This window comes from Mustelus asterias, chromosome 3, assembly GCF_964213995.1.
Source record: "Mustelus asterias chromosome 3, sMusAst1.hap1.1, whole genome shotgun sequence".
NCBI classification, from domain to species: Eukaryota; Metazoa; Chordata; class Chondrichthyes; order Carcharhiniformes; family Triakidae; genus Mustelus; species Mustelus asterias.
The window spans coordinates 36170456-36194735 of record NC_135803.1 but is presented as its reverse complement, the minus strand read 5'-3'; the positions used below and the strand labels follow the sequence as shown (position 1 = coordinate 36194735).

General features: G+C 43.8%; 1 protein-coding gene across 2 annotated transcripts in view; it reads right to left on the bottom strand.

Annotated features, from left to right (window-relative positions):
- xxylt1 (xyloside xylosyltransferase 1) overlaps window positions 1-24280 on the bottom strand; it is a 123516-nt gene that overhangs the window by 36248 nt on the left and 62988 nt on the right. For both annotated transcript variants that reach the window (XM_078202160.1, XM_078202168.1), the window contains exon 3: window positions 15184-15316. In XM_078202160.1, the coding sequence (XP_078058286.1) occupies window positions 15184-15316 (133 nt within the window). The remainder of the gene's footprint in view (window positions 1-15183; window positions 15317-24280) is intronic.

The following is a 24280-nucleotide window of genomic DNA, read 5'->3' as shown; positions in this document are numbered from 1 at the left end:
CATATTTCACATTTTCAGCGTCCGCAGTATTTTGCTTCTGTTTTCCATGATTGAATTGGGCACTACTGAACAATAACTCGACGAGGATAATTGAAAATACATCGTGGTTTCTTAAAGAGTGTTTTCCCCATCCCAACGCACACTAGCAAATAATAGATGATGCAATGTCAACAACAACTTGTGTTTATAACAGTGTCTATAGCAACAAAACCTTAATGGGCTTTGCAGAAAAGAAATGGATGCTGAGCAATTGTAGACGTGCTAAAGTAAAGGGAGAAGTGCAAGGCAGCAATGCTTAGGGAGACATTTCCATCATGTAGTGCTGAGGACCCTGCCACTGAAGAAATAGGTAGAAGTTCAAGGGGGCAGAAGAACTTAAAAGCACGGAGCACAGGCAATGTGATCCCAGGCTCGACTCCTGGTCTGTTTTGAGCTAGCTGATTGGAACTGGGGCAGTAACTGAAACCATATGATGAGCCCCAGTACCTATGAACAGTGCTCCTAAGCTATCCTGTGACCACCTCCCACCCAAAACCCACCCCCACCGCCCCGACTCCAGCCCAAACTCTCATTCACCAGAAAACGCATTCATATACACGTTAGCAGACAGGCATTTCAAGCTAAGTTGCAGGTTAGCTGGAAAGCCTGCTGTCAAGTTTCACACATGAATAATGACCATTTAGGTGCAGTACCCAGTGGTGACTGGAGGCATCAGCTTACAGAGAGGAGGGGGAATAGTTTGGGAAAAAGTTTGTAGAAATATGTAAAATCACAACTTCCACATGCAGTCCCCATGGCACTTCCTGCTCACTAATTAGCCAGCTATAAATATAAAATAATTGTTTGAATAAATCTTTAAAATTGGCAGCAGCATCTGTTTCAGACTTTTAAAACATTTCAAAGATAAAATCATCAGGTTCCGGGTGACTTTCTCTTTTCAGATATTTCTTGGCCTATGATTGGCTTCCAGAGATGACCAAATGTCCCAACGTGCTTTCTTTGATGCAAGCTTAAAAATGTTAGATGATGATTTAAGCACAGCCAGCTGTCACTTGCACTGAAGTCATTCGCTCGTTTGAAAAAAAAGCGTTTCCATGAATGTGCTCAGAGATCCAAAGAAATCTGTTCCAACCATTCGACTTTGAGGGATAGACACTATAATTACGGATAAGTAGAAAAGACTGAAGAAGCCACCTTCAGGATCCGTCAGTTGCCGAGCACTACTGCCAGAGACTGTCCTGTCACCCTTGCACAAATTATACCTTCAAACGTACTCATTTGCAAGTTTTAAGTTGGCACAATCAAATTCTCTGGCACAAACAACACTGCACAACAAACACACTGAACCACAGAGTGAAAAACAAGCACAGCTTCAATTCCATCCCACTCATTTACCAATCTGAGTGACTCTGAATGCAAGCAGCAACAATTCCATGCAAGGCAGATGAGAAAATGTGAAGAGAATTGTGCCCGACAATCTTTTGTGGCCTGCTCGAGAGAGCTTGGGCAGCTTTCTGAGAGTAGGCTGCACATCCACATCATCAGCAGTAGTTCTGGGGAAAATGAGCACGTTAAAGGTAATTTTAATCATAGAATCATCATAGAAATCATAGAATCTCTACAGTGCAGGAGGCCGCCATTTGGCCCATTAAGCCTGCACCGACAACAATCCCACCCAGGCCCTATCCCCATAACCCTATGTATTTACCCCGCTAATCCCCCTGACACCAAGAACAATTTTGCATGACCAATGCACCGAACTCGCACATCTTTGGACTGTGGGAGAAAACTGAAGCACTTGGAGGAAACCCACACAGACATGGGGAGAACGTGCAAACTCCACACAGTCACCCGAGGCCAGAATTGAACCCAGGACTCTGGAGCTGTAAGGCAGCTGTGCTAACCACTGTGCGACCATGCTGCCCATAATAACGATAATGATTGGATAACGCTATTTTCTATATACTTAGTGGGCTGGAAAACACAGACCACCGGTGGTCATGAAAAGCGTTATATACATGCAACTCTTTTTCTTTTCTTTTAAACACTGCTTCTAGTATTTTGCAATTGTAATATCAGTATTATAAATACTACTATTCACAACCTTCAAGCATTTTCGGTTGAAATAACTTCTTTGAAATGTTCCAAAATGCCAGAATTCTGATGAGGTTTTTCTTTACAATAATAGATGAATTTTATGCAACAGAAACTTCACTCAAAGGTAATGAGTGAAAAAATGTCGCAGTGACTCAAACAGAAGGTGCCATTCTGAAGCTTTGGAGAAGTTTCCTTTATCTTATCTTGGGTCATTGCTTGGCCTGTGTTATTGAAGGATTGGTTCAGTGAGGGTTGTAGAGCCATTTGACAAAATCCAACGACTTCTGTGTGAACAACAAAATGCTTGCTTGTAAAGTCCTTCCTTTAATGTTCTCGCTATCGTATTATCCCAGCCCTCAGGGCATTTATAAAGGACTTTGATAAGTAGCACAGTCATGTTTTTGTCTCTGACAATTTGGCTAGAAGGAATTTGAGGTCAATTTATATCAAGATTGGTTAAGTTAAATTCAGTTCATAAAAAGAGAAATTCAATGAACAGTCAAGCTACCTGGAAAAGCACATTTAACCTTACAGCTAGAACCAGGTGAAATGTTGCCAGAACTGTTTCTCTCACCTATGATTTTTTTTAACCGAGGGAGGGGAGTTCCATCCAGAACAAAAACAGAAAATGCTGGAGAAACTCAGCAGGTCTGACAGCATCTATGGAGAGAGAATAGAGCCAATGTTTCGAGTCAGGATGGCCTGACAAAGAGTCATCCAGTCTCAAAATGTTGGCTCTATTCTCTCTCCACAGATGTTGTCAGACCTGCTGAGGTTTTCCAGTATTTCCTGTTTTTGTTTCAGATTCCAGCATCTGCAGAATTTTGCTTTTATCTTGGGAGGTCCACACAGCTGGACAATGGAGAAGGTTGAACACTGCAGCATCACACATAACCAATGATGTTGCGGGGGTGGGGAGGGAGGGATGGTGGACCATGGGTACAGCCACAGAAGGTGCCATTCGTAATCTTGATTAGGACCATTTCAGTGCTGGGGCAAGAGAATAAATGTGATTGGAGAGATTTAAACATGGAGTTGCAGGAAAGGTGGGCACAGATCTATGAGGTGATATCTTAGAATCATAGAGTGCAGAAGAGGCCCTTCGGCCCATTGGGTCTGCACTGACATGCCAGCAACAACTGACCTTTCACCTAATCCCATTTACCAGCACTTGGTCCATAGCCTTGAATGCTATGACGTTGCCAGGTGCTCATCCAGGTAATTTTTAAAAGATCTTGTTCAGAGACTTTGGAGAAGATAGGGGGATTGGATATAGTTTGCAGGGATAATGGAGTGAAGGGTGGTTTTATTTTGAGATAGGGAATAACGGCACCTGTTCTAGAAGTGGAAAGCACAATTCACCGAAGAACAATTTTTATTGAGAAGATTATTTTTGCCAAGCAACATCTTTTCACGTGGACTGAAATGCAAACAAGCTGTTAGCATGAATATCAGTACGATTGTTAAAGCTCAGAATTCTTCGTTAATGTTTGCACAGAGTTGAACACAATAGCAATAAAACATAGTTACAGCTGAAGGGCACAAAAACAAATGTAAAGAATACAGAAATATCCCATGAGGTTCAAATTCTGAAGCTTATGATGGGTTTTTTTTCACAGAACAAGATTTGGCCAGTTGTCAAGTACAGACACTCTTGGCAGGTTAGTTACTCGACCACAGATGTTGCGAGCGCTCTTAGGGTAAAAGTGGCGTGCTGTGATAATGAAAGCCTCATTTACACTGAGGCAGTTGATTTGAAAGGATTCCTACTTTTCACAAAGGGATTAAGCGAATCAACTTAGAAATTCTTAATCTGTGAAGAATTATTAATGACTCTGGGTTGACTCCCCATTGCTTTTTTAAAGCATTCCATAGAGTTTGCGTCACGGCTTCACGGTAGCTCAAGCAGCGTATTCTGTGCAGAACCAAGGAATTCACATCTAAAAACAGACAAAGTGTAGGTGCTGCACCTCCGACACTTTCTCTCCAAGGGGAAAGAGGACTCTGTCTTGCACCATCACCCACTTTTGTCATTTGACTCGTAAAAGCCCTCCTGGATGGGCAATAAATACTGGCCCAGCCAGTGACACCCACATCCCATGAAGGAATAAAAGAGCCATCACCCTGTCGCAGACCTCATCTTTTTCTTCTTTCCTCCCTTTGCTTGCTGAAAATCTGTCACATCACTATTTTTAACCAGTTCTGACAGACGCTAAACTGAAATGTTAACTCTCTTTCTCCTTACAGAGATTGCCGGATCTGCTGAAAATTTCCAGCATTTTCTATTTCTATTCTACATTTCCAACATATTTTGCTTTTGTACTTCAAAAAATAAACCGCCCTCAATGGACACAACTGCTCCCATTAACTTGCTGCTCTGCACTGGTTGGTCATCTACTGAGAATTCCATCTTTCTTTCAAAGTAATCGTTAACATTTTTAATGCCGTGCGTGGAATGCACAAACACTCAAGGAGTCACGGAGTGAAAAACAACAGCCCCAAGTCTGCGGTCTCGCACGCTCCAGCTACTGCTGCCAGCAAGAACGGAGAATACGGCGCTCAGCCAACTCTCCATTCACAGCAGCGGGACTGGATAATCCCAGCCATGGGCGAGGTCAGAGAGAATTCCAGCCAGCATTTTTACACATCCACAGTGAATGCAACTCATTTTATGGTTTCTAAACTGGTGCACGCAATTCTACTGTCCTTTCTATTTTCACATCTGCAAATATTCCCAACTGGTTCTGCAGTAAAATGTGGGGAGTCTAAATGCCTACCGGCTAACCTCAGGAATGTATGCTACAGCTTGAGAACGAACATTTCCCAGTTTATGAGGTTTTTTTTCATAGTTAGACAGGTCCACGGGGCTCCAAAGCAGCACCTACCACCATTTGCAACGGAGCTAATCTGAAAGTCACTGAATGTCATCAAAGCTAATTAGCAAACAAATCCATTTGAGGATCCCAGATCAAATTAAAGAGTATCAAAAAAATAAAAGACTACTTTTAATGCAAGAAGGGAACATACTTTGGGTAATTAATGCTACCTCATACTGTCCTGTGCTTCTAACAATACACAAAATTAGAAAAAAAATATTTTTCGCCCCAATGAATATGAGTGGGCTGCAGCCGTGGCAGCTAAAGACAGTTGGATGTGCATTTAGCTGGAAAGGAAATTGAAGGTTATAACGAGTGAAATATACAGAGAATATTGTGGAATACTGGGGATTGTACACTGCTGGGAGCAGGAAAATGTTACTGCAAGAAATGTGAATAAGCAGGGAAGTATAATATGGGAACTGTCTTTGGGTGAACGCTCTGGAATTCTTCTCAGTTTTGTTTCGGGGAAAGGACCCAGAACTATTCCTCAGCCCCGCTGAACAAGATATACAATAGAACACTTTGCACATTGTGGAAGGATGGAGATCGATGGATTGGCTGGTGTTTGCCTGTTCCCTCTCTGCCTTTCTCTAACTGTTTACTATTTTATTCTTTCGCATCTAATCTATCCTTGGGTTCAAATGACTGAAGCTCATAGGAGTCCGGATTTCTCATCCCCTTTTTGAACCTCTGCCTCATGTGGCACCAAGTTTCTCCTCCCACCTGTTCCATTCGCTCGGTTTTGCCTACTGACACTCTGCCTCAGTTCAGTGGTGGCACACACTGGCAAAGTGCCAAGACTGCGGAGTTAAACTCCAGAAAGAGCCAGCACTTTAGGAAAGGGCGACACATAATCCCGTTTTTATTGAACATGCTGAATGAATGTACTTTCCCCACAGCGCAGCACAGGTTAGGCTCATATCGTCACGGCTAAGTACAACTGCTTTAAATGCTGCAGCGATATTTTCCACAAAGAGGAAATCAAGGTCAAACGAAAGCTAAGGTTCCAGCACACAAGGAAACAGCTGCAGCACACAGCACACAGACTGAAGGTTTAGATTGGAGAGTGGACCATTAACAGTACGAGGCCAAATAATCCATTAAAACAGAAGGCTGTTTCAGTGCAGTCACAATGACCCAAAATAGACATTGGCAAACTCTTCAGAGAAGCCACCCTTGAGGCAGTATACAATTTTTAAAAAAGCTTGGAGATAAACAAGATAATAGTTTCTATGTGGTAGCAAGAAACATGCCTAGTGCCCAAAAAATGTAATTTTCGATTTATGTTCTTAATTATATATATTTTTTCAAACGGGAATTTGCAATTCTGCAGAGAGCCAGCAAGTTCAGGATGAAAAACTGGATCACATTTTTAAAAAGCATGGTTTGAAACATTAGTTACAATGGAAATGTTATGTGCATTCTGCAATGTAACTGCTCCCCCTGCTGAAATCTTTAGGAACAATGATCACAAGGAAGCAGCTCCCCAAATAACTCAATTTGGCAAGAGCGCTGTATTTACTGCGCAGTCATATGCAGACTTTTCCTATCACAGAGGTAGGGTAGCAACTTGTGGCAATGCAGTGGGTGGGTGTGGTGAAAAGGGGGCAAGATATCAATATCCCATTGTAAGAGAAATGTGGGGTGGGGAGGCTCAGGTACCTGATCTCTGCTGACTAATATTGTAAACTGCATGGGAAAGCTCTTCACAGCTGAACAACCTGCCAATATTAATCATTGTTCCTTTCAGGTCGAGAGTGGCTCAGATACTAGAGTGTGGCGAACAACTAAAAGGGGGTTGGTGTTGAAAGAAATGTTGAATAAGTATATTTAAAAGGAGAAGCTCCTCCAATTTAATCAATCATCCTTTTTCAGGTGGGAACCCACATTTTGAATCACTTCATCTCGGGGGGGGGGGGGGGAAGGAGGAGTGATTGACAGGGACTGTCCATTTGGCTTTGAGTAACTCCATGTACCAGTGTGGAAGTCTACACTTCACACGACTTGAAGGCAGGCATCGAGGCAGCCAAGGTGGGGTAGGTTAGTACCATTTGGGAGATAGTGGCCCTAATAATGTTTCCCATTTTGGTTTGGAATGAACTGGGTGGTTTATTTTGGGCCTTTTGCAGAGGCTTGAGTTAGTTTATATTATGTGGAGATGCCGGCGTTGGACTGGGGTAAACACAGTAAGAAGTTTAACAACACCAGGTTAAAGTCCAACAGGTTTATTTGGTAGCAAAAGCCACAAGCTTTTGGAGCTCCGAAAGCTTGTGGCTTTTGCTACCAAATAAACCTGTTGGACTTTAACCTGGTGTTGTTAAACTTCTTACTTAGTTTACATTACCATACGAGGCTGGCGTATTGTAGAAACAATGGCCGGGATTCTCCCAACCCGCTGTGCTGCTCCAGGAGCGCAACAGGCCAGAAGACTGTAGCGGGACTCGGAACTAGCATCCGGCCAATCACAAGTCTCCCAGGCTATGTTTTTCCGCGTTAACCAGCCCAGCGCCTGAATTTGGCCTGGGGCTAATTACCATTTGGAAATCGTCATTTCAATATGATTAGCGAGCCTGGGACGGTATCCTCCAGGCCCGCGAGTGTCTCCTGTGTGTCTCCTGTGATGCACAGAGTGGCAGAGATTTATTTCACTAAGTACGTCCAAAAAACAGGCAGGAAAATCTCCCGTTTTCCCACCTGTTGGGCACTTAGTTTTTTTTGGGAGAATCCCAGCCAATACATTTACTATTTGAATGCTTGCATTGAGTGATCTGAAAATGCGATACCAAGATTCACACTTGGTGAGCAGCTGTAACTGTACCTTTAAAATACAATCTTAATCAGACAATCTATCAGAAGATGAGCATTTAGGAAATTAAATTTATTAGTATGCAGATGTGAAATGAGCCAATGCAAGCCTTCATTGGGACATGTTACGTAGTAAAAACGGAAGAGTTTCTAAAGTATTGAATAAAGAACAGCTTAATGCAGTTAAACTAAAGACTTCAGTGACGTGCAGACAATTAGGAGGCCGGGAGTAATATAAAACGGAAGGATAAGGCTTGCGTTCAATCTAATTTACATGTCAGAGTTAGCAGAAACTTTATGTGCAGAGCAAAAGAAAGCTTTAAAACATCCATCTATCAACTACAGTAGTAGAGAGCGGGGGCTTTTGACGCAGAGAGAATTGTCCCTGACCCTGAGCCAGAAGCTCAGGGACAAGCCCCTCTCCAGGATTTGAAGGCGGCGGAAGGTGCGTCTGTAATGTGGCCAAGCAGAGTGATTATCAAACTGCAACACACACCAAGGGCAGGCAATGAGCGAGAGAGAGAGACACTCCTGGCCAGCTATCCTTGTTGCAGAGTGGCACCGTTCAAGCAATAGCCTTTGGCTTCAGGCTAGCAATCTGTTCCAGGAAAAACAAGCTATGGAAAACAGACATAAGCAAGTGCTTTGTCTGCCTCATGAGTTTCTAGATGTGGGGAATCCTTAACATCGAAAATAGTGCATTAAATTAAAGAGAGAAAAACAAAGTCCGTGAAGTTAATTTTCATTTCTTAATTGTAGCCAAAACCTGCCGATATCTTTGATACTATATTCCTTCAAATAATTCATATTTAGAACACTTGCCAACTTTTATAGGTGTTTCCAGGATAATTATTTTCTAATGATTGAGGCAGGTGAGACTGATAGCTGGTTTAGCCTGATGAAATGTTACATTTAAAGCAATGCAGGTAAAGGTGAGGCAGTGAGCAAGTAAAAGGGGGATATTATGTTAATCATGGTGACTAAGCAGTTTTTTTTAGTACAGCAGCTAATGTTTCACTCCAGTAACCATCCTACTTTCCCCTCATTACCTTCTATTCTCTGTATTTCAGCCAGTTTTTTTTTCACCGGACTCAGTAATGCACCATGTCAGCCACGTACAATTTATTCAGGGCACCTTTTTAAAACTCCTTTCTACGCTACACTGCAGATTTTGTGCTTTATATTTCATCATAAGCCCAGTATTACAAAGTCACCTTTCTTAAAGAATAGCTGACGCTACACTTCTGGCAATTTCTGCCAAAAAGTTTTTAACTTTTCTTTGCTTGGGACTAGTGACAGCCTGATTATAGAATCATAGAATTCCTACAGTGCAGAGAGAGGCCATTCGGCCCATCGAGTCTGCACCGACAACAATCCCACCCAGACCCTATTCCCTTAACCCCGCCAATCTCCCTGAAACTAATGGGAAATTGAGCTTGGCCAATCAACTTAACTCACACATCTTTGGCGTGTGGGAGAAAACCCATGCAGACACGGGGAGAATGCGCAAACTTCACAAAGACAGTGACCCGAGGCCGGAATTGAACCTGGGTCCCTGGCACTGTGAGGCAGCAGTGCTAACCACTGTGCCGCCATCCACCATATAAGAATCATGACAATAACCAATAGCATTTCTATATTTTAACATGTATGAAAATACAATATTTTCTACTTGTGCAGGGGAACCTTTTCCAAGAACAACACCCCCATGCTCATCCAAAAAGATTGTTGGTTTTTAGTCCAAACAAAGATTCACTTCAGTTTGTTTTATCTTCCCCCTTCTTTCCCTCCTACCACCATCATTATCATCATCAAGATGAAGGCAAATTATGAGAATTATTTTTACACAGCGAGCTGTCATGATCTGCAATGCACAGCCTGAAAGGGCAATGGAGGCAGATTCAATGATCACTTTTAAAAGGGAAATAAATACAAACTTGAAGAGGAAAATCATGCGGAGCAATGGGGAAAGAGCAGTGCAGTGGAATTAATTAGACAGCATCATTCTCTGCTTACAATTTTTATAGTCCCAATATTGATGGGAAGAAGTGGTGAATGAAGGGAGATTGAAAACAGCCAAAGAACCCAAGGATAAAGGCAAAATACTGCGGATGCTGGAATCTGAAACAAAAACAGAAAATGTTGGAAAATCTCAGCAGGTCTGACAGCATCTATGGAGAGAGAATAGAGTCAACGTTTTGAGTCTGGATGACACTTTATCAGAGCCCAAAAACCCAAGCAGATGGAGATCATTAACATATTGTAGCTCAGGCTCCTGCACTGGTCCCAGGCAAACAGAGAGTCTGGCTGGGTGAGAGGGAGGAGGTCGCAGCTGGGGACTCTTGGGTATGGTCCTTGGCATGGTGGGGAGGGATGGAGGAAGATGATCAGCAATTGCGGTGGGGAGTGGGGGTTGGTAATTATCCGCTGAGGGGAAGACCAGCACTGGTAAGAAAGGCGATCAGGAAGTAATCAAGAGGGGGATTGGGGTGAGTGGGGGGGATTGGGGTGAGTGGGGGGATTGGGGTGAGTGGGGTTAGGGGAGCTGAAGGGATCATTGTAGATCTGAGAGAGAACATTCCAGCTCCTCCTGAACCACAAGGAATGCTGAAAGTATAATGAACCATGGGCTATCTCACTTTCCTTCCACTTTCCGGACACCCTTGAAAACACTTGCAGCATTATTCATTTTGATATCAAGCTCCGAACTGCCCTTTCCCCCTCTCGCTCGCTCGCTCCCCCTCCTCCCTCTCGCTCGCCCCCCCTCCTCCCTCTCGCTCGCCCACCCATCCCCCCTCTCGCTCGCCCACCCATCCCCTTCTCGCTCACCCCCCCTTTCCCCCTCTCGCTCGCCCCCCCTCCCCCCTCTCACTCACCCCCCCTATCCCCCTCTCGCTCGCCCCCCTTTCCCCCTCTCGCTCGCCCCCCGCTTTCCCCCTCTCGCTCGCCCCCCGCTTTCCCTCTAAATGTTAATAAGTGTTCCTTGGTGGGACACTCAGATGCCTCAATTTCCATCACATAAAAATGGCTGTGGGCAAGTGTTCAGCACATTGGGATTGAGTTAACGTGAATCTCACATTTAACTCTTAACCCCACCATGCCAACCCATCAGGGGCAAGTATCAAGGCCAAAAAAGCAGTCACATTTTGAGCAATTTGGTACAATGCTGAGTCCTAACCAGCACATTGCATTGAGCACCAACCTGAGGAAAAAATTCAATTCAGGAATAGTTCTGAGAGAATACTTCGCTTTATTGTGTTGATACTGAATTTTTCATAACTTCACCCATGGCTCAGTTGTCAGCACTCTTACCTCCCGAGTCAGAAGGTTGTGAGTTAAAGTCACATTTGTGGACAAATATCCAAACACTGACAGTGTAATGTGGTACTGAGGGTATGCTGCACTGTCAGAGATGCTGTCTTTCAGATGATACCTTAAGCTGAAGCTCCCTCTGTCCTCGCAGGTCCAATAGCATTATTTCAGAGGAGAGAAGGTGAGTTATCCCTCAACCAATGAGGCAAAACAGAATAGCTGGTCATTATCAGTTGTTCATGGGAACTTAGTATGTGCAAACTGGCTACTGTATTTTCTATAATACAACTGTGACTTACACTTCAAAAGTACTTTATTGGTTATAAAGCACTCTGGGATATTCTGATGTAAAAAGTGCCGTATTAAAGCAAGTCTTTCTTTCTTCATATGATTGAAACTTACAGATTGAAATCTACTCTAAATATGAATGTGAAGCAATTGCTTGTATGTCCTTCTTCCTTCCTTATAAACATATTAAAATATTAACACACTTTTTTCATTTAATTTTGAAAGCAGCTATTTCAGTAGTCCAGTACAGAACTTGCTTTTCAATTGCAACTTTACCCAGGCATTGTGTTGGATTATTTTCCTGCTTCTTTCAAAGGTGGAATCTAGAAATGAAATTCTCTTGATGTATATATTGATGATTACACCCAGTTTCACAGTGAAAATGAAAATGTGTAATTTCCTAATTGGACACAGCAGCTCTGCACTCCCTATCAGGCTGTCTGCAGGGAAATGCTGGAGATAATCGTCTCAAATATAAACTCCCAACTACTTGAAAGGCATGTTAAATCTTTTCAAAATGAAGTACCCAAGATTGAAAACAGCCACTGATATAATAGTGGCTATTATAATAAATTCCAATAAACCCTGATTAATCTCCTGCCAGTCTGACTGGTGTGAGAGAGAAAGAAATTACTGCGCATTCAATTCTATGCCCTCTGCTTCGACAACTCTCAAATGTTTGCCCTTCCATCCAGAATCATAGAATTCTACACTGCAGAAGGAGGCTATTTGGCCCATCGAGTCTGCAGCGACCACAATCCCACCCAGATCCTATCTCCGTAACCCCACATATCTACCCTAGCCAGTCCCGCTGATACTGAGGGGCAATTTTCCATGGCCAATCCACCTAGCTCGCACATCTTTGGAGCATTTGGATGAAACCCATGCAGACATGGGGAGAACGTGCAGACTTCACACAGTCTCCTGAGGTCGGAATTAAACCCGGGTCCCTGGTGCTGTGAGGCAGCAGTGCTAACCACTGTGCCACCGTGCTGCCCCTGATTGATGAGTTTCTGACAAATGAAAATGCCCCAAACCTAACTACAATACTTCTGTTACAAATGGTGCTGAATATTAGCTCGAGGCAGCAGCAGTGGAGACAGGTACAGCTGCATGTCAATACCCCAACGGTCACCATCAGCAGCTGGGCTGAAAGCTATTAGCAGATGGCCAGAGACTCAAACCTAATTCTGCTTCTCACCTCCCACCTCACCGTCATCCCACAGCCTCTTCTGATGTACAATCTGCAGATGGCATCAACATGGACCCAGCTACAGGCCCTCAACATAGCCCTAGCCTTGTTCCACTCTCCTTCCAAAGATCCAAGAACTGCAACCTGGTCAGCCATTGGTGGAAGAGCAAAAGATGGAAGGGCAAAAAGACAGTGATGATAAGGAAATACCATTACTCACGCTCACAATCACAGACATCAGCTCAGTTAACGGCACTGTGTGCGCTTTAAAGGATGGCATAAAGGAATCTGGGCATAGTGTGGAAAAAAGGCACTGAAATGGATGATCAGCCATGACTGTGTTAAAGGGTGGAGCAGGTTCAACAGGCTGAATGGCCTTCTCGTGTTCTGCCGTTCCTATGATATCGTTAAGGTGGTATCTGCACGTGGTGAAATACTGAGCTCTGGTGGCCTGCAGCCAGGGCAGGGACAAGGGCAGCACAGTGAGGCTTGCTGGAGGGAGAGGTTGTACACAGGGTCTGCTGCAGGGGGCTCAGGTGATGACTCAGTGGGGTGGCCTACAAGAGCAGGTGAATAGGTATGCACAGTGAAATGCTTGGAGAATTGCCAGGCTTGCTAGGAAGCCTGTAGCTAATGTGAAGATGCATGGAAGAATCCAGCACTAGGCCTTGCACATGTGTAGAATATGGAGCCTATCCTTTCTAGCATATAAGCGGTGGCCAATTGCATTTGTTTACCTGTCGGCCCTAGAATCCACAATTAGAGACGCGATTTAAAAATAAAGAGCCATGAGTCTTAGGAACTCTCTTCCTCAATAGGCAATGAAATTAGAGCCTTTGAATATTTTAATGCCAGAGCAAGATAGATTATTGATAAGCAGAGGGGTGTTGGGGGGGGGGGGGAGAGATGAAAGGTCATCATGGGGGATGGGTAAACTGGAACGTGGAATTGAGGTTACAATCAGATCAACCATAACCTTATTGAATGGTGGAGCAGGCCCGAGGGGTCAAAGGGCCAACTCCTGCTCCCAGTTTGTGTGTTCATATGTCACACAACCAGTGGTCCATTTAGTGTTATCAGTTGTTACCTTAGCATCAAAATGCTGCGCTCACAAAATGACCTGCGTGCAGACAATGGCGCCATGCCCCATGGGAAATTCTGCCACTGCTCAGTTGACGTGCCTCTCTCTGGCAACTGAATAAAATACATTTCTCTCTCTTGAATAAGGAGCCTCCGTGGCTTCCCTTATGCAAAAGTGGATGGCAAAATGGGCGGCACGGTAGCACAGTGGTTAGCACTGCTGCTTCACAGCTCCAGGGACCTGGGTTCGATTCCCGGCTTGGGTCACTGTCTGTGTGGAGTTTGCACATTCTCCTCGTGTCTGCATGGGTTTTCTCCGGGTGCTCCACTTTCCTCCCACAGTCCAAAGATGTGCAGGTAGGTTGATTGGCCATGCTAAAAATTGCCCCTTAGTGTCCTGAGATGCGTAGGTTAGAGGGATTAGCAGGTAAATATGGAGAGATATGGGGTAGGGCCTGGGTGGGATTGTGGTCAATTCTCGGTTTGAGTCACTGTCTGTGCGGAGTCTGCACATTCTCCCCGTGTCTGTGTAGGTTTTCTCCGGGCGCTCCGGTTTCCTCCCACAGTCCAAAGGATGTGCAGGTTAGGTGAATTGGCTATGCTAAATTGCCCCTTGGTGTCAGTGTGACTAGCATGGTGTTATGGGGATAGGGCCTGGGTGGGATTGTAGTCGGTGCAGACTCGACGGGCCGAATGGTCTCCCTCTGCACTGTAGGATTCTATGATTAGCTGAGTTTCTGGATTAATTGTCTAGCGATAATACCACCAGGCCATCACCTCCCCTGTGCTCCATTGGTATCAAATCAGCATCACATGCTGATTGAGGTCATGATTTGCCTCCTCTGCATGCTCCCAGTGGAGTTCCCTGCGTGTGCACCAATGCTCTCAGTAAAGTGGCACCTGGGGTTGCCAGCACCAGAGTGTGGGCGTGCATTGGGGACTCTATTTTGGAAGCAAAATAGCAGTCATGGCGCTGAAATATTGGGGCAGCACGCCCGGTATCTTCAAGTAGAGCTGATATCTTTAATTTAATTCCTAGTTATTATTCCGATGTTTTTTCTACAGACATTATTATTGAATAAAGGTAAACAATCATAGATGTTTCCAATATGTTAAAAATAACTAATTACAGATGACTGAATAATTATAATTATTGTACTTCATTTTCATGCTATCATTTTGCTTTCTAATTGGCTCATTCTGTGTGCAGTTATATATAAAAATATATTGAGCTATTAAAATGATAACCAGCAAATGTCAGTGTAATGAAATTGTTGTGGAACCTGGTTTAGGAATAAAAGATCTAAAATGACAGCCCTAATCATATGGTTCCTTGGGGTCAATCCCGTCTCTGAAATCACAATGTATTTTAAGTCAGATTTAAAACCCAGCTTGTTGTCAGTAGAGATCAGATTGCAAATGGCAGCAAGAACCGTGCTACAGATCATACATAACCATAGGATCCTGGGCTCGAAACCTTCAGTTTAATTTGTGGCCAGGCTTTTAATGGTATCGCATTGATTCCGATACCTGTAAACAGGCTGCATTTCTCTGGCGATCCCTATCACAGCTCCTGGCTGGAACTTCTCAAATTCCCCAAACAGGCTCCTGACGTTAGACATGTATTTCAAATCCAGGTCCAACTGTACAATACGAGTCATTTCTGCAAAACAAAAGGAGGAAAAATCAGGTCACATGTGGGTCACTGGGAATAGACAGGATGTATTATATCCTATGTTCATTCAAAGGCACCAGTAGGTCTCTGGGAATAAAAAAAATTCAATTTAGTCAATTACACATCCAGCCACAAAACTAAACTGGGATGGAAGAAAAACCAGGGATTTAGCAAGAATTAGTGTGCTTTATAGTGCCACATTTTACAACGTGACATTTATTTTCTTCTCATCAGTTTTTAACAAGTGAACCATTAACTAAATATATTTATATATCTGATCAACAATAAAATCCAATTGTGGTAACCACTTCCTGTTACAGAGTCAGGCTTGAGTTAGAGTTGGGGCTGCACAGTAGCTAGCACTGCTGCCTCACAGTGCCAGGGACCTGGGTTCAATTCACAGCTTGGGTCACTGTCTATGTGGAGATTGCAGGTACTCCCTGTGTCTATGTGGGTTTCCTCCAGGTGCTCCGGTTTCCTCCCACAGTCCGAAAGATGTGCTGGTTAGGTGGATTGCCCATGCTAAATTCTCCCTCAGTGTACCCGAACAGGTGCCGGAGTGTGGCGACTGGGGGATTTTCACAGTAACTTCATTGCAGCGTTAATGTAAGCCTACTTGTGACTAATAAATAAACTTTTACTTTTTAGGCTCAAATCTTACATGTTTAATCTCGAGTCAGATGTGTCTAATTCCTATGTTGTACTAAATCCTCACCAAGATGGGTAAAGCCATTGATAGCTTGAACACAACAAAATGTAGGGGGTCCCAACCACTGGTTGGGGGTCGCATAATGATCATTTGGAATTGCTAAGGCAGCAATGGTTAGTGTCAAGTGGGGACTCTGGAAGGGTTAGCCCTGGCATCTGCGCCAAACCTCTATTGCACGGTTGCACACAAATCTTAGCTCCGAGATCCCAGTGAAGCCTGCAAAATGGTTGCGGACAAAACCATTGCCCCCTCTTCCTGCCGCCTGTTTAAATGCAAATAATATCAATCCATAATGGTGTAAAATTTATTTAGTCATAGAGGTATACAGTATGGAAACTGGCCCTTCGGCCCAACTTGTCCATGCCGCCCTTTATTAAAAACCATTAAGCTAGTCCCAATTGCCCGCATATGGCTCATATCCCTCTATACCCATCTTACCCATGTAACAGTCTAAATGTTTTTTAAAAGACAAAATTGTACCCGCCTCGACTACTACCTCTGGCAGCTTGTTCCAGACACTCACCATCCTGTGTGTGAAAGAACTGCCCCTCTGGACCCTTTTGTATCTCTCTCTTCTCACCTTAAACCTATGCCCTCTAGTTTTAGACTCCCCTACATTTGAGAAAAGATGTTGACTATGTCACTGATCTATGCCCCTCATTATTTTATTGACCTCTAAGTTCACCCCTCAGCCTCCTATGCTTCAGGGAAAAGAGTCCCAGTCTTCCCAGCCTCTCCTTATAACTCAATTCACCAAGTCCCGGTAGCATCCTAGTAAATGTTTTGAACGCTGAGTATCTCAATGAGATATCAGTATAGAACAGCTTATGGAAGAGCAGGGCAAGTCGGACAACAACTTCCTGATTTCCACATTTTACTGTGCATGTGCAGCTGGCATAAATTGCTACAATTTCATCCATAACAAGAGAGTGCTGATCAACTCGCCATTATTCTCACACAAAATCCAGGCCACTGTCTTAATCACTGAAGAACAGCTGAATGGACAGTATTGGCTGCAACATCATAAAGAATCACAGTATGGTTTCATGACATACAAATTTCCTTGTGAACCTCATGAGCAAATTGCAGAACTTCTTTCCCCCCAAAAAGACGACATTCTAAACACATTTCAAAATAGATAGTGAGGCCAAATTTCCGACCTTACCCCCCCCCCCCACATCTCCTGTATCTGTTACTGGCTGCCATTGCTAATTCACAGTGAACCAGGCATTAACAAACCTGGCATGTTTCACCTCTGGCAGAGTCTTGTCTGAAGAACACCTCAGACACTGAACCAGTCCATGTTCATATGCAGCAAAACCTGGACAACACTCAGTCTTGGGCTGATAAGTGACATGTATCATTTGCACCATACAAGCGCCAGATAATACCCATCTCCAACAAAAGTGAATTGAACCACCTGGATTAGCTATATGAATACTGCGGCTACAAGAGCAGGCCAGAGGCTGGGAATTCTGCAGTGAGTAACTCACCACCGGACTCCCCAATGTCTGTCCACCATCTAAAAGGCACAAGTCAGAACAGTGATGATTTCCTCTTGCCCGAATAATTATAGATTTCATCATACTCCTGTAATTTTATTACTATTTAATGCCTTATAATAATGCACATTGCAGAGGCTGATGTGCAAAACCAAGCCCTTTTGTTTTTTTTTTATTTAGTTAGATCAAATGGGGGGTGGCACAGTGGTTAGCACAGTGCCAGGGACCCGGGTTCAATTCCGGCTTCTGGTCACTGTCTGTGTGGAGTTTGCACATTCTCCCCGAGTCTATGTGGGTTTCCTCCGGGTGCTCCGGTTTCCTCCCACACTCCAAAGATGTGTGGGTTAGGTTGATTGGCCATGCTAAATTCTCCCTCAGTGTCAGGGGGACTAGCAGGGCAAATACATGAGGTTACAGGGATGGGGCCTGGGTGGGATTGTTGTCAGCACAGGCTTCATGGGCCGAATGGCCTCCTGCTGCACTGTAGGGATTCTTTGAATGAGTGCAGCTCCAACAACACTCAACAAGTTCACTGTCATCTAGGACAAAGCAGCTTAATCAGCACCCATTTCAGCTAGTTAAACATTCACTCCCCTTACCACTGGCACCCAGCAGCAGCAGTGTGTACCATCTACAAGATGCACCTGCAGCAACTTGAGGCTCTTTTGACAGCACCTTCTAAATCCACAACATCTACCACCACATATATGGGAATGCTGCCCCCACAAGCTCCCCTCCTAGCCACACACCATCCTGATTTGGAACTAGTCCTTCACTTGCCTCCGGGTCAAAAACCTGGAAATCCCTCCATAACAGCACTGTGGGTGCAGCTAGACCACATTCAGAAGTTCAGGGAGATGGCGCACCACCACAATCTCAAGCGCAATTAGGCTTGGGCTATAAATGCTCACCTTGCCAGCAACATTCACATCCCATCAATGGGTAAAAAGAAATGCCAGGGCAAAAGATGAGCACAGCTTGACTGTTACCTTAAGACCAAAAGATTTCCATTTTGCTAAGAGGAGAAACAAATGTCACATTGCCCTTGTTGTCTGGTCTGCTCAGGCCCCAGCAAAAGGCCCAATGCTAGCCAGTTGCTTCTGGGAACCCTCTGGACAATAATAGCAGGAAATAAATACAGGAGATGTGTGCATTTCTGCCCTTTTGCCTCAAAAACATTGACAATCATCAATTCCTTTACTTTTCTACCTGTGACAGGATGAGAATTTTAAAACTGAGGAATGCTTAACAGGAGCAGAGGGGTTGATGGGCGAAAGTAATTTAGTGCAAGTTAGGACACAGGCAGCAGAGCTTTCAATGAACTCAAGTTGAGAGCGGTAGAACACAGTAGACTGGCTGTGTTGGAATAGTCAACTCTGGAGGTAGCAAAGGCATGGATGAGGGTTTCACCAGCAGAAGAACGGAGATGGGGGAGGACAACGTAGATAAGGCGGAAATAGGCAGTCTCAGTAACAACACAGACTTGTGATGGAAAGCTCATCTCAGGGTCAAATATGGCGCCATGGTGGTTAAGAGTCTGGTTGTGTCTCAGTTGCCAGGGAGAGGGATGGAGTAAATGGCAAGGTCTTTGTAGTAGGAGCCAAAAACAAGAGTTCAGTATTCCCAATATTTTACCAGAGGACATTTCTGCTCATCCGGTTCTCAAACGCTACGCAAGTAGTCTGACAATTGAGACACAATGGAGGGGCCACAATTAGATGGCTAAGAATGGAAGCAGGCAGACTTTCTCTTTCCCACAGGAAACCCAAGTCCTGACTCGAACAGAGCATTTTTGGAACAAATACAGAAAATGCTGGAAAATCTCAGCAGATCTGACAGCATTCTTGGAGAGAGAATAGAACCAACGTTTCGAGTCTGGACGACTCTTTGTCAGAGCTGATTGTTCATTTCAGATTCCTGCATCTATGTAATTTTCTTATATCTGAGCATTTTTAGACATTTCTATGATAATTCTTAGTAATTAGTGAAATTCTCCCCATAATAATTCTCCTTCACCTAGCAGCAAAAGAAAAGATCGACATACTGTAAGGATTACAGTTAATTTTAGTACTTAAAAAGGATACTTATGAGGAATTCATTATGAAGATACCCACATATATTTCTAAACATTTTAATACCATATTAACCCAAATCCTGGGAAGATAACCGCTTCCTTAATTGTGCACAGAATTATCACATGATGCTGACTTCATAATCTTGCATGCCAATCTACAAAACTAGCAACAAATCACGCACCACCAGGTTAAAGTCGAACAGGTTTATTTGGTATCACGAGCTTTCAGAGCGCTGCTCCTTCATCAGATGAGTGGACAGTTGTGAACCGAACTCTCCACTCACCTGATGAAGGGGCAGCGCTCTGAAAGCTCTTGATACCAAATAAACCTGTCAGACTTTAACCTGGTGTTGTGAGACTTCTCACTGTGCCCACCCCAGTCCAACGCCGGCATCTCCACATCAAAACTAGCAAAGCTGACTAACAGCTCCCGGAAAGCTAACACCTGAACAAAGTCCTGATGTGAAAACAAAGAGCCTTGTAACTCGAAACAGGAAATAAACAAATTGTGGGGCAGCATTTCCTGTGGCAGCGTAGTCCAGTATTTGCATCTGAGATTCCACCCAATGCTGTTGATTTGAAGTTTCCTGGCAATCTCACTAGCCTTTGCCAGGATGTAAAAAAGTGAGCTCAGGCCCCCTGCCTCCAACAGCAATAACAGTCTCCAATGTACACAGCAGGTTACGTGAGGCAATTCAGGTCCTCCCTCCCTGGGACAGAGTCAGGAACAACCCTGTTCTTGGGGCACAGTAGTCTGAAAACAAGCCCACAGCTCATCACCGTAGCATCCCTTCACCACAACCCATATTTCAGGTAACAAATTTACTGGAACATGAGCTGGCTGGGGAAGGGGTGAGGGTGTGGGAAATAGGCCAATAGATTGATCAAGGCATCAAGGCCAATGTAATGTGGGGGGGTGGGGGGTGAATTCCTGTCTTGACCGCTTCCTCTTTCCCTTTCTTCACCTGAGGATTGGGGTTGAGGGCCAGGGAAGGTGGGGGGGGGGGGGGCACATCTGCCTGCCTGAGACCATCACCAACATGTATCCTCTTGCTCACACTGGTGTCGTTTTTCATTGCTATGTTTCTCAGACCACAGACATTTGCACATTCCACACAAAAGCACGAAAACACCATTTTGGGGTCAGGGCAAGGCAAACTTCCATCTTCAATGTTGGAATGCCTTTGTGTTGTACTTCATGTCAGCTATTCAATGGAAATGTTTTTTGCTTCAGTGTCAATGGCAGGTCCTATCAGTATTAATTCAGCACCAAGAAACAATAAGTTAAACACCTCATCAACAAAATCTTGACAGATTTATGACATGGCACCATCAGTACATGGAGTACATAATTTTACTAAATAAAATCAGCAACACCAGCTGTAATAAGGATAACAAATTTGGTGAAACATTGAAGTCTTAGATCTTTATTCAGTGCTTCACATGCAACAATACCATGCAATATATTTTTAGCTCATTCATACCATAGCTGCAAGTTCCCCTCCAAGTCACTCACCATCCTAACTATATATCGCCATTCCTTCACAGTCACTGGGTCAAAATCCTGGAATTCCCTCAATGGCATTGTGGGTCAACCCACAGAACACGGACTGCAGCAATTCAAGAAGGCAGCTCACCACCACCTTCTCAAGGGCAACCATGGATGGGCAATAAATGCTGGCCAGCCAACGACGCCCATGTCCCACAAATGAATAAAAAAAGATTTAGCAATATTCCTTGCTTCTGTTGATTTCTTTACTGCTATCGCCTTCATAAACTATTTTTGCAGCTAGTATTAAAAAGCTGTACATTTTCTGTTTAAATTTTTTCTCATTTCCCAATGAGGCAACCTTACTCACCAAATATCATTGACCTACATTATTAGTTCCTGTTCAAACAACCTTTAGAATTAAAAATTCTCCAAAGGTTGTGTTATTTGCTGGGGTTAAGAACTCACTGCAACTGACACAAACTTGGGAGTGGCAACGGGAGAATCCATTTATCATGGTCCACATAGGAACCAACGACAGATGTAGAACTAGGTATGATCTGTGAACATACATTGAAAGTTAGGATTCAAATGAAAACACAGAACATCAAAGGTAATTATCTTTGGATCATTACGTAAGCTATGTTCCAATTGGCCTAGGGTCAAGCAAATTAGAGAATTAAACAAGTGGCTCAAAAGAGTTCTGACGAAGGGTCACCCTGACTCAAAATATGTTGGCTCTATCCTCTCTCAGATTCCCTCTTCACAGATATTGTCAGACCTGCTGAGTTTCTCCAGCATTTTCTGTTTTTGCTTCAGATTCCAGCATCCACAGTATTTTGCCTTTAGCTCAAGAGTGTGGTGTGGGAAGAAGGGATTTCAATTCATGAGGAAGGAAGTCTTGATTCATGAGGAATGGCTATCAGACCTCAGGAAAGAGAGAACTGCTCTGTTGGAATGGGTTTCACTTATACTGGGCTGGGACCAGTGTCCTGGAAAATCACTGTGGATAGACCTTTAAGCAGCAGGTTGGGGGGATTTGGGTGAAGGGAGATTTAGAAATCCCAAGAGAAAACCATGCCAACAAAATAGTCTAGCAAAGTGAGTAAAACAAGTAGACGGTGACGGAAAGTTTAACAGTAATTATGTATCAGTAAGGTCCTTGCAGGGAATAGTAATAAAAAAATATAAGAACTAGGAGCAGGAGTAGGCCATCTGGCCCCTTGAGCCTGGTCCACCATTCAATAAGATCATGGCTGATCTTTTCGTGGACTCAGCTCCACTTACCCGCCCGCTCACCATAACCCTTAATTCACTTACTGTTCAAAAATCTATCTTTGCCTTAAAAACATTCAACGAGGTAGCCTCAACTGCTTCACTGGGCAGGGAATTCCACAGGTTCACAACCCATTGGGTGAAGAAGTTCTTCCTCAACTTAGTCCTAAATCTGCTTCCCCTTATTTTGAGGCTATGCCCCCTAGTTCTAGTTTCACTAGTGGAAACAACTTCCCTGCTTCTATCATATCTATTCCCTCCATAATTTTATATGTTGCTATAAGATCCCCTCTTATTCTTCTAAATTTCAATGAGTATCGTCCCAGTCTACTCTGTCTCTCCTCATATGCCAACCCTCTCAACTCTACAATCAACCTTGTGAATCTCCTCTGCACACCTCCAGTGCCAGTATATCCTTTCTCAAGTAAGGAGACCAAAACTGTACACAGTACTCCATGTGTGGCCGCACCAGCACCTTACGTAGCTGCAACATAACCTCCCTGTTTTTAAACTCCATCCCTCGAGCAAAGAAGGACAAAATTCCATTTGTCTTAACTACTTGCTGCACCTGCAAACCAACTTTTTGCGACGCGTTTATTTGGTATCACGAGCTTTCGGAGCGCTACCCCTTCATCAGGTGAGTGGAGAGTTCGGTTCACAATTGTCCACTCATCTGATGAAGGAGCAGCGCTCTGAAAGCTCGTGATACCAAATAAATCTGTTGGACTTTAACCTGGTGGTGCGGGATTTGTTGCTAGTTTTTCACAAGGACACCCAGGTCCCTCCGCACAGCAGCACGCTGCAATTTATTACCATTTAAACAATAGTCCATTTTGCTGTTATTCCTACCAAAATAGATGACCTCACATTTACCAACATTGTACTCCATGTGCCAGACCCTTTCCCACTCACTTAGACTATCTATATCTTTTTGCAGACTTTGTGTCCTCTGCACACTTTGCTCTACCACTCATCTTCGTGCCATCTGCGAACTTTGTCACACTACACTCCAAATCATCTATGTAAATTGTAAACAATTGCGGTCCCAACACTGATCCCCAATCAGAAAAACACCCATTTACCCCCACTCTTTGCTTTCTGTCAGCTAACCAATCCTCTATCCATGCTAATACATTACTTGTAACACCATGCACCTTTATCTTATGCAGCAGCTTTTTGTGTGGCACCTTGTCGAATGCCTTCTGGAAATCCAGATACACCACATCCATCAGTTCCCCATTGTCCACCGCACTCATAATGTCCTCAAAAAATTCCAGTAAGTTAGTTAAACATGACCTGCCTTTCATGAACCCGTGCTGCGTCTTCCCAATGGGACAATTTCTAACCAGAAATGTAAGGCTCGTTATCTGAATGCGCAAAGTATCAACAATATGATAGATTAACTAGCGGCACAGATAGGGATATATTATTTAGATCAAATCACCATTACAGAGACATGATTACATGTTGGAAATTAAATATTCCAGGATACACAATATTTCAAGAAGTTAGACAGAATGGCAAAGCAGGAGGGATAGCCTGATATTGACGGACAACATAAGAACATTAGTGAGGAAGTGTCTTGGCTCAGAAGATCATTAAACCGAATCACTATGGATGGAGATTAGGAATAGCGGAAGAGTCAGAAGGCAGTGGTGGGGGTAGTTTATAAGCCCCCAACAATAGTTATTCTGTTGGATGGTTCATTGAACAAGAAATTATTGGCATGTGTAACAAAGGCAATGTAATAGAAATCATAGAAACCCTACAGTACAGAAAGAGGCCGTTTGGCCCATCGAGTCTGCACCGACCACAATCCCACCCAGGCCCTACCCCCATATCCCTACATATTTTACCCGCTAATCCACGCATCCCAGGACACTAAGGGGCAATTTTAGCATGG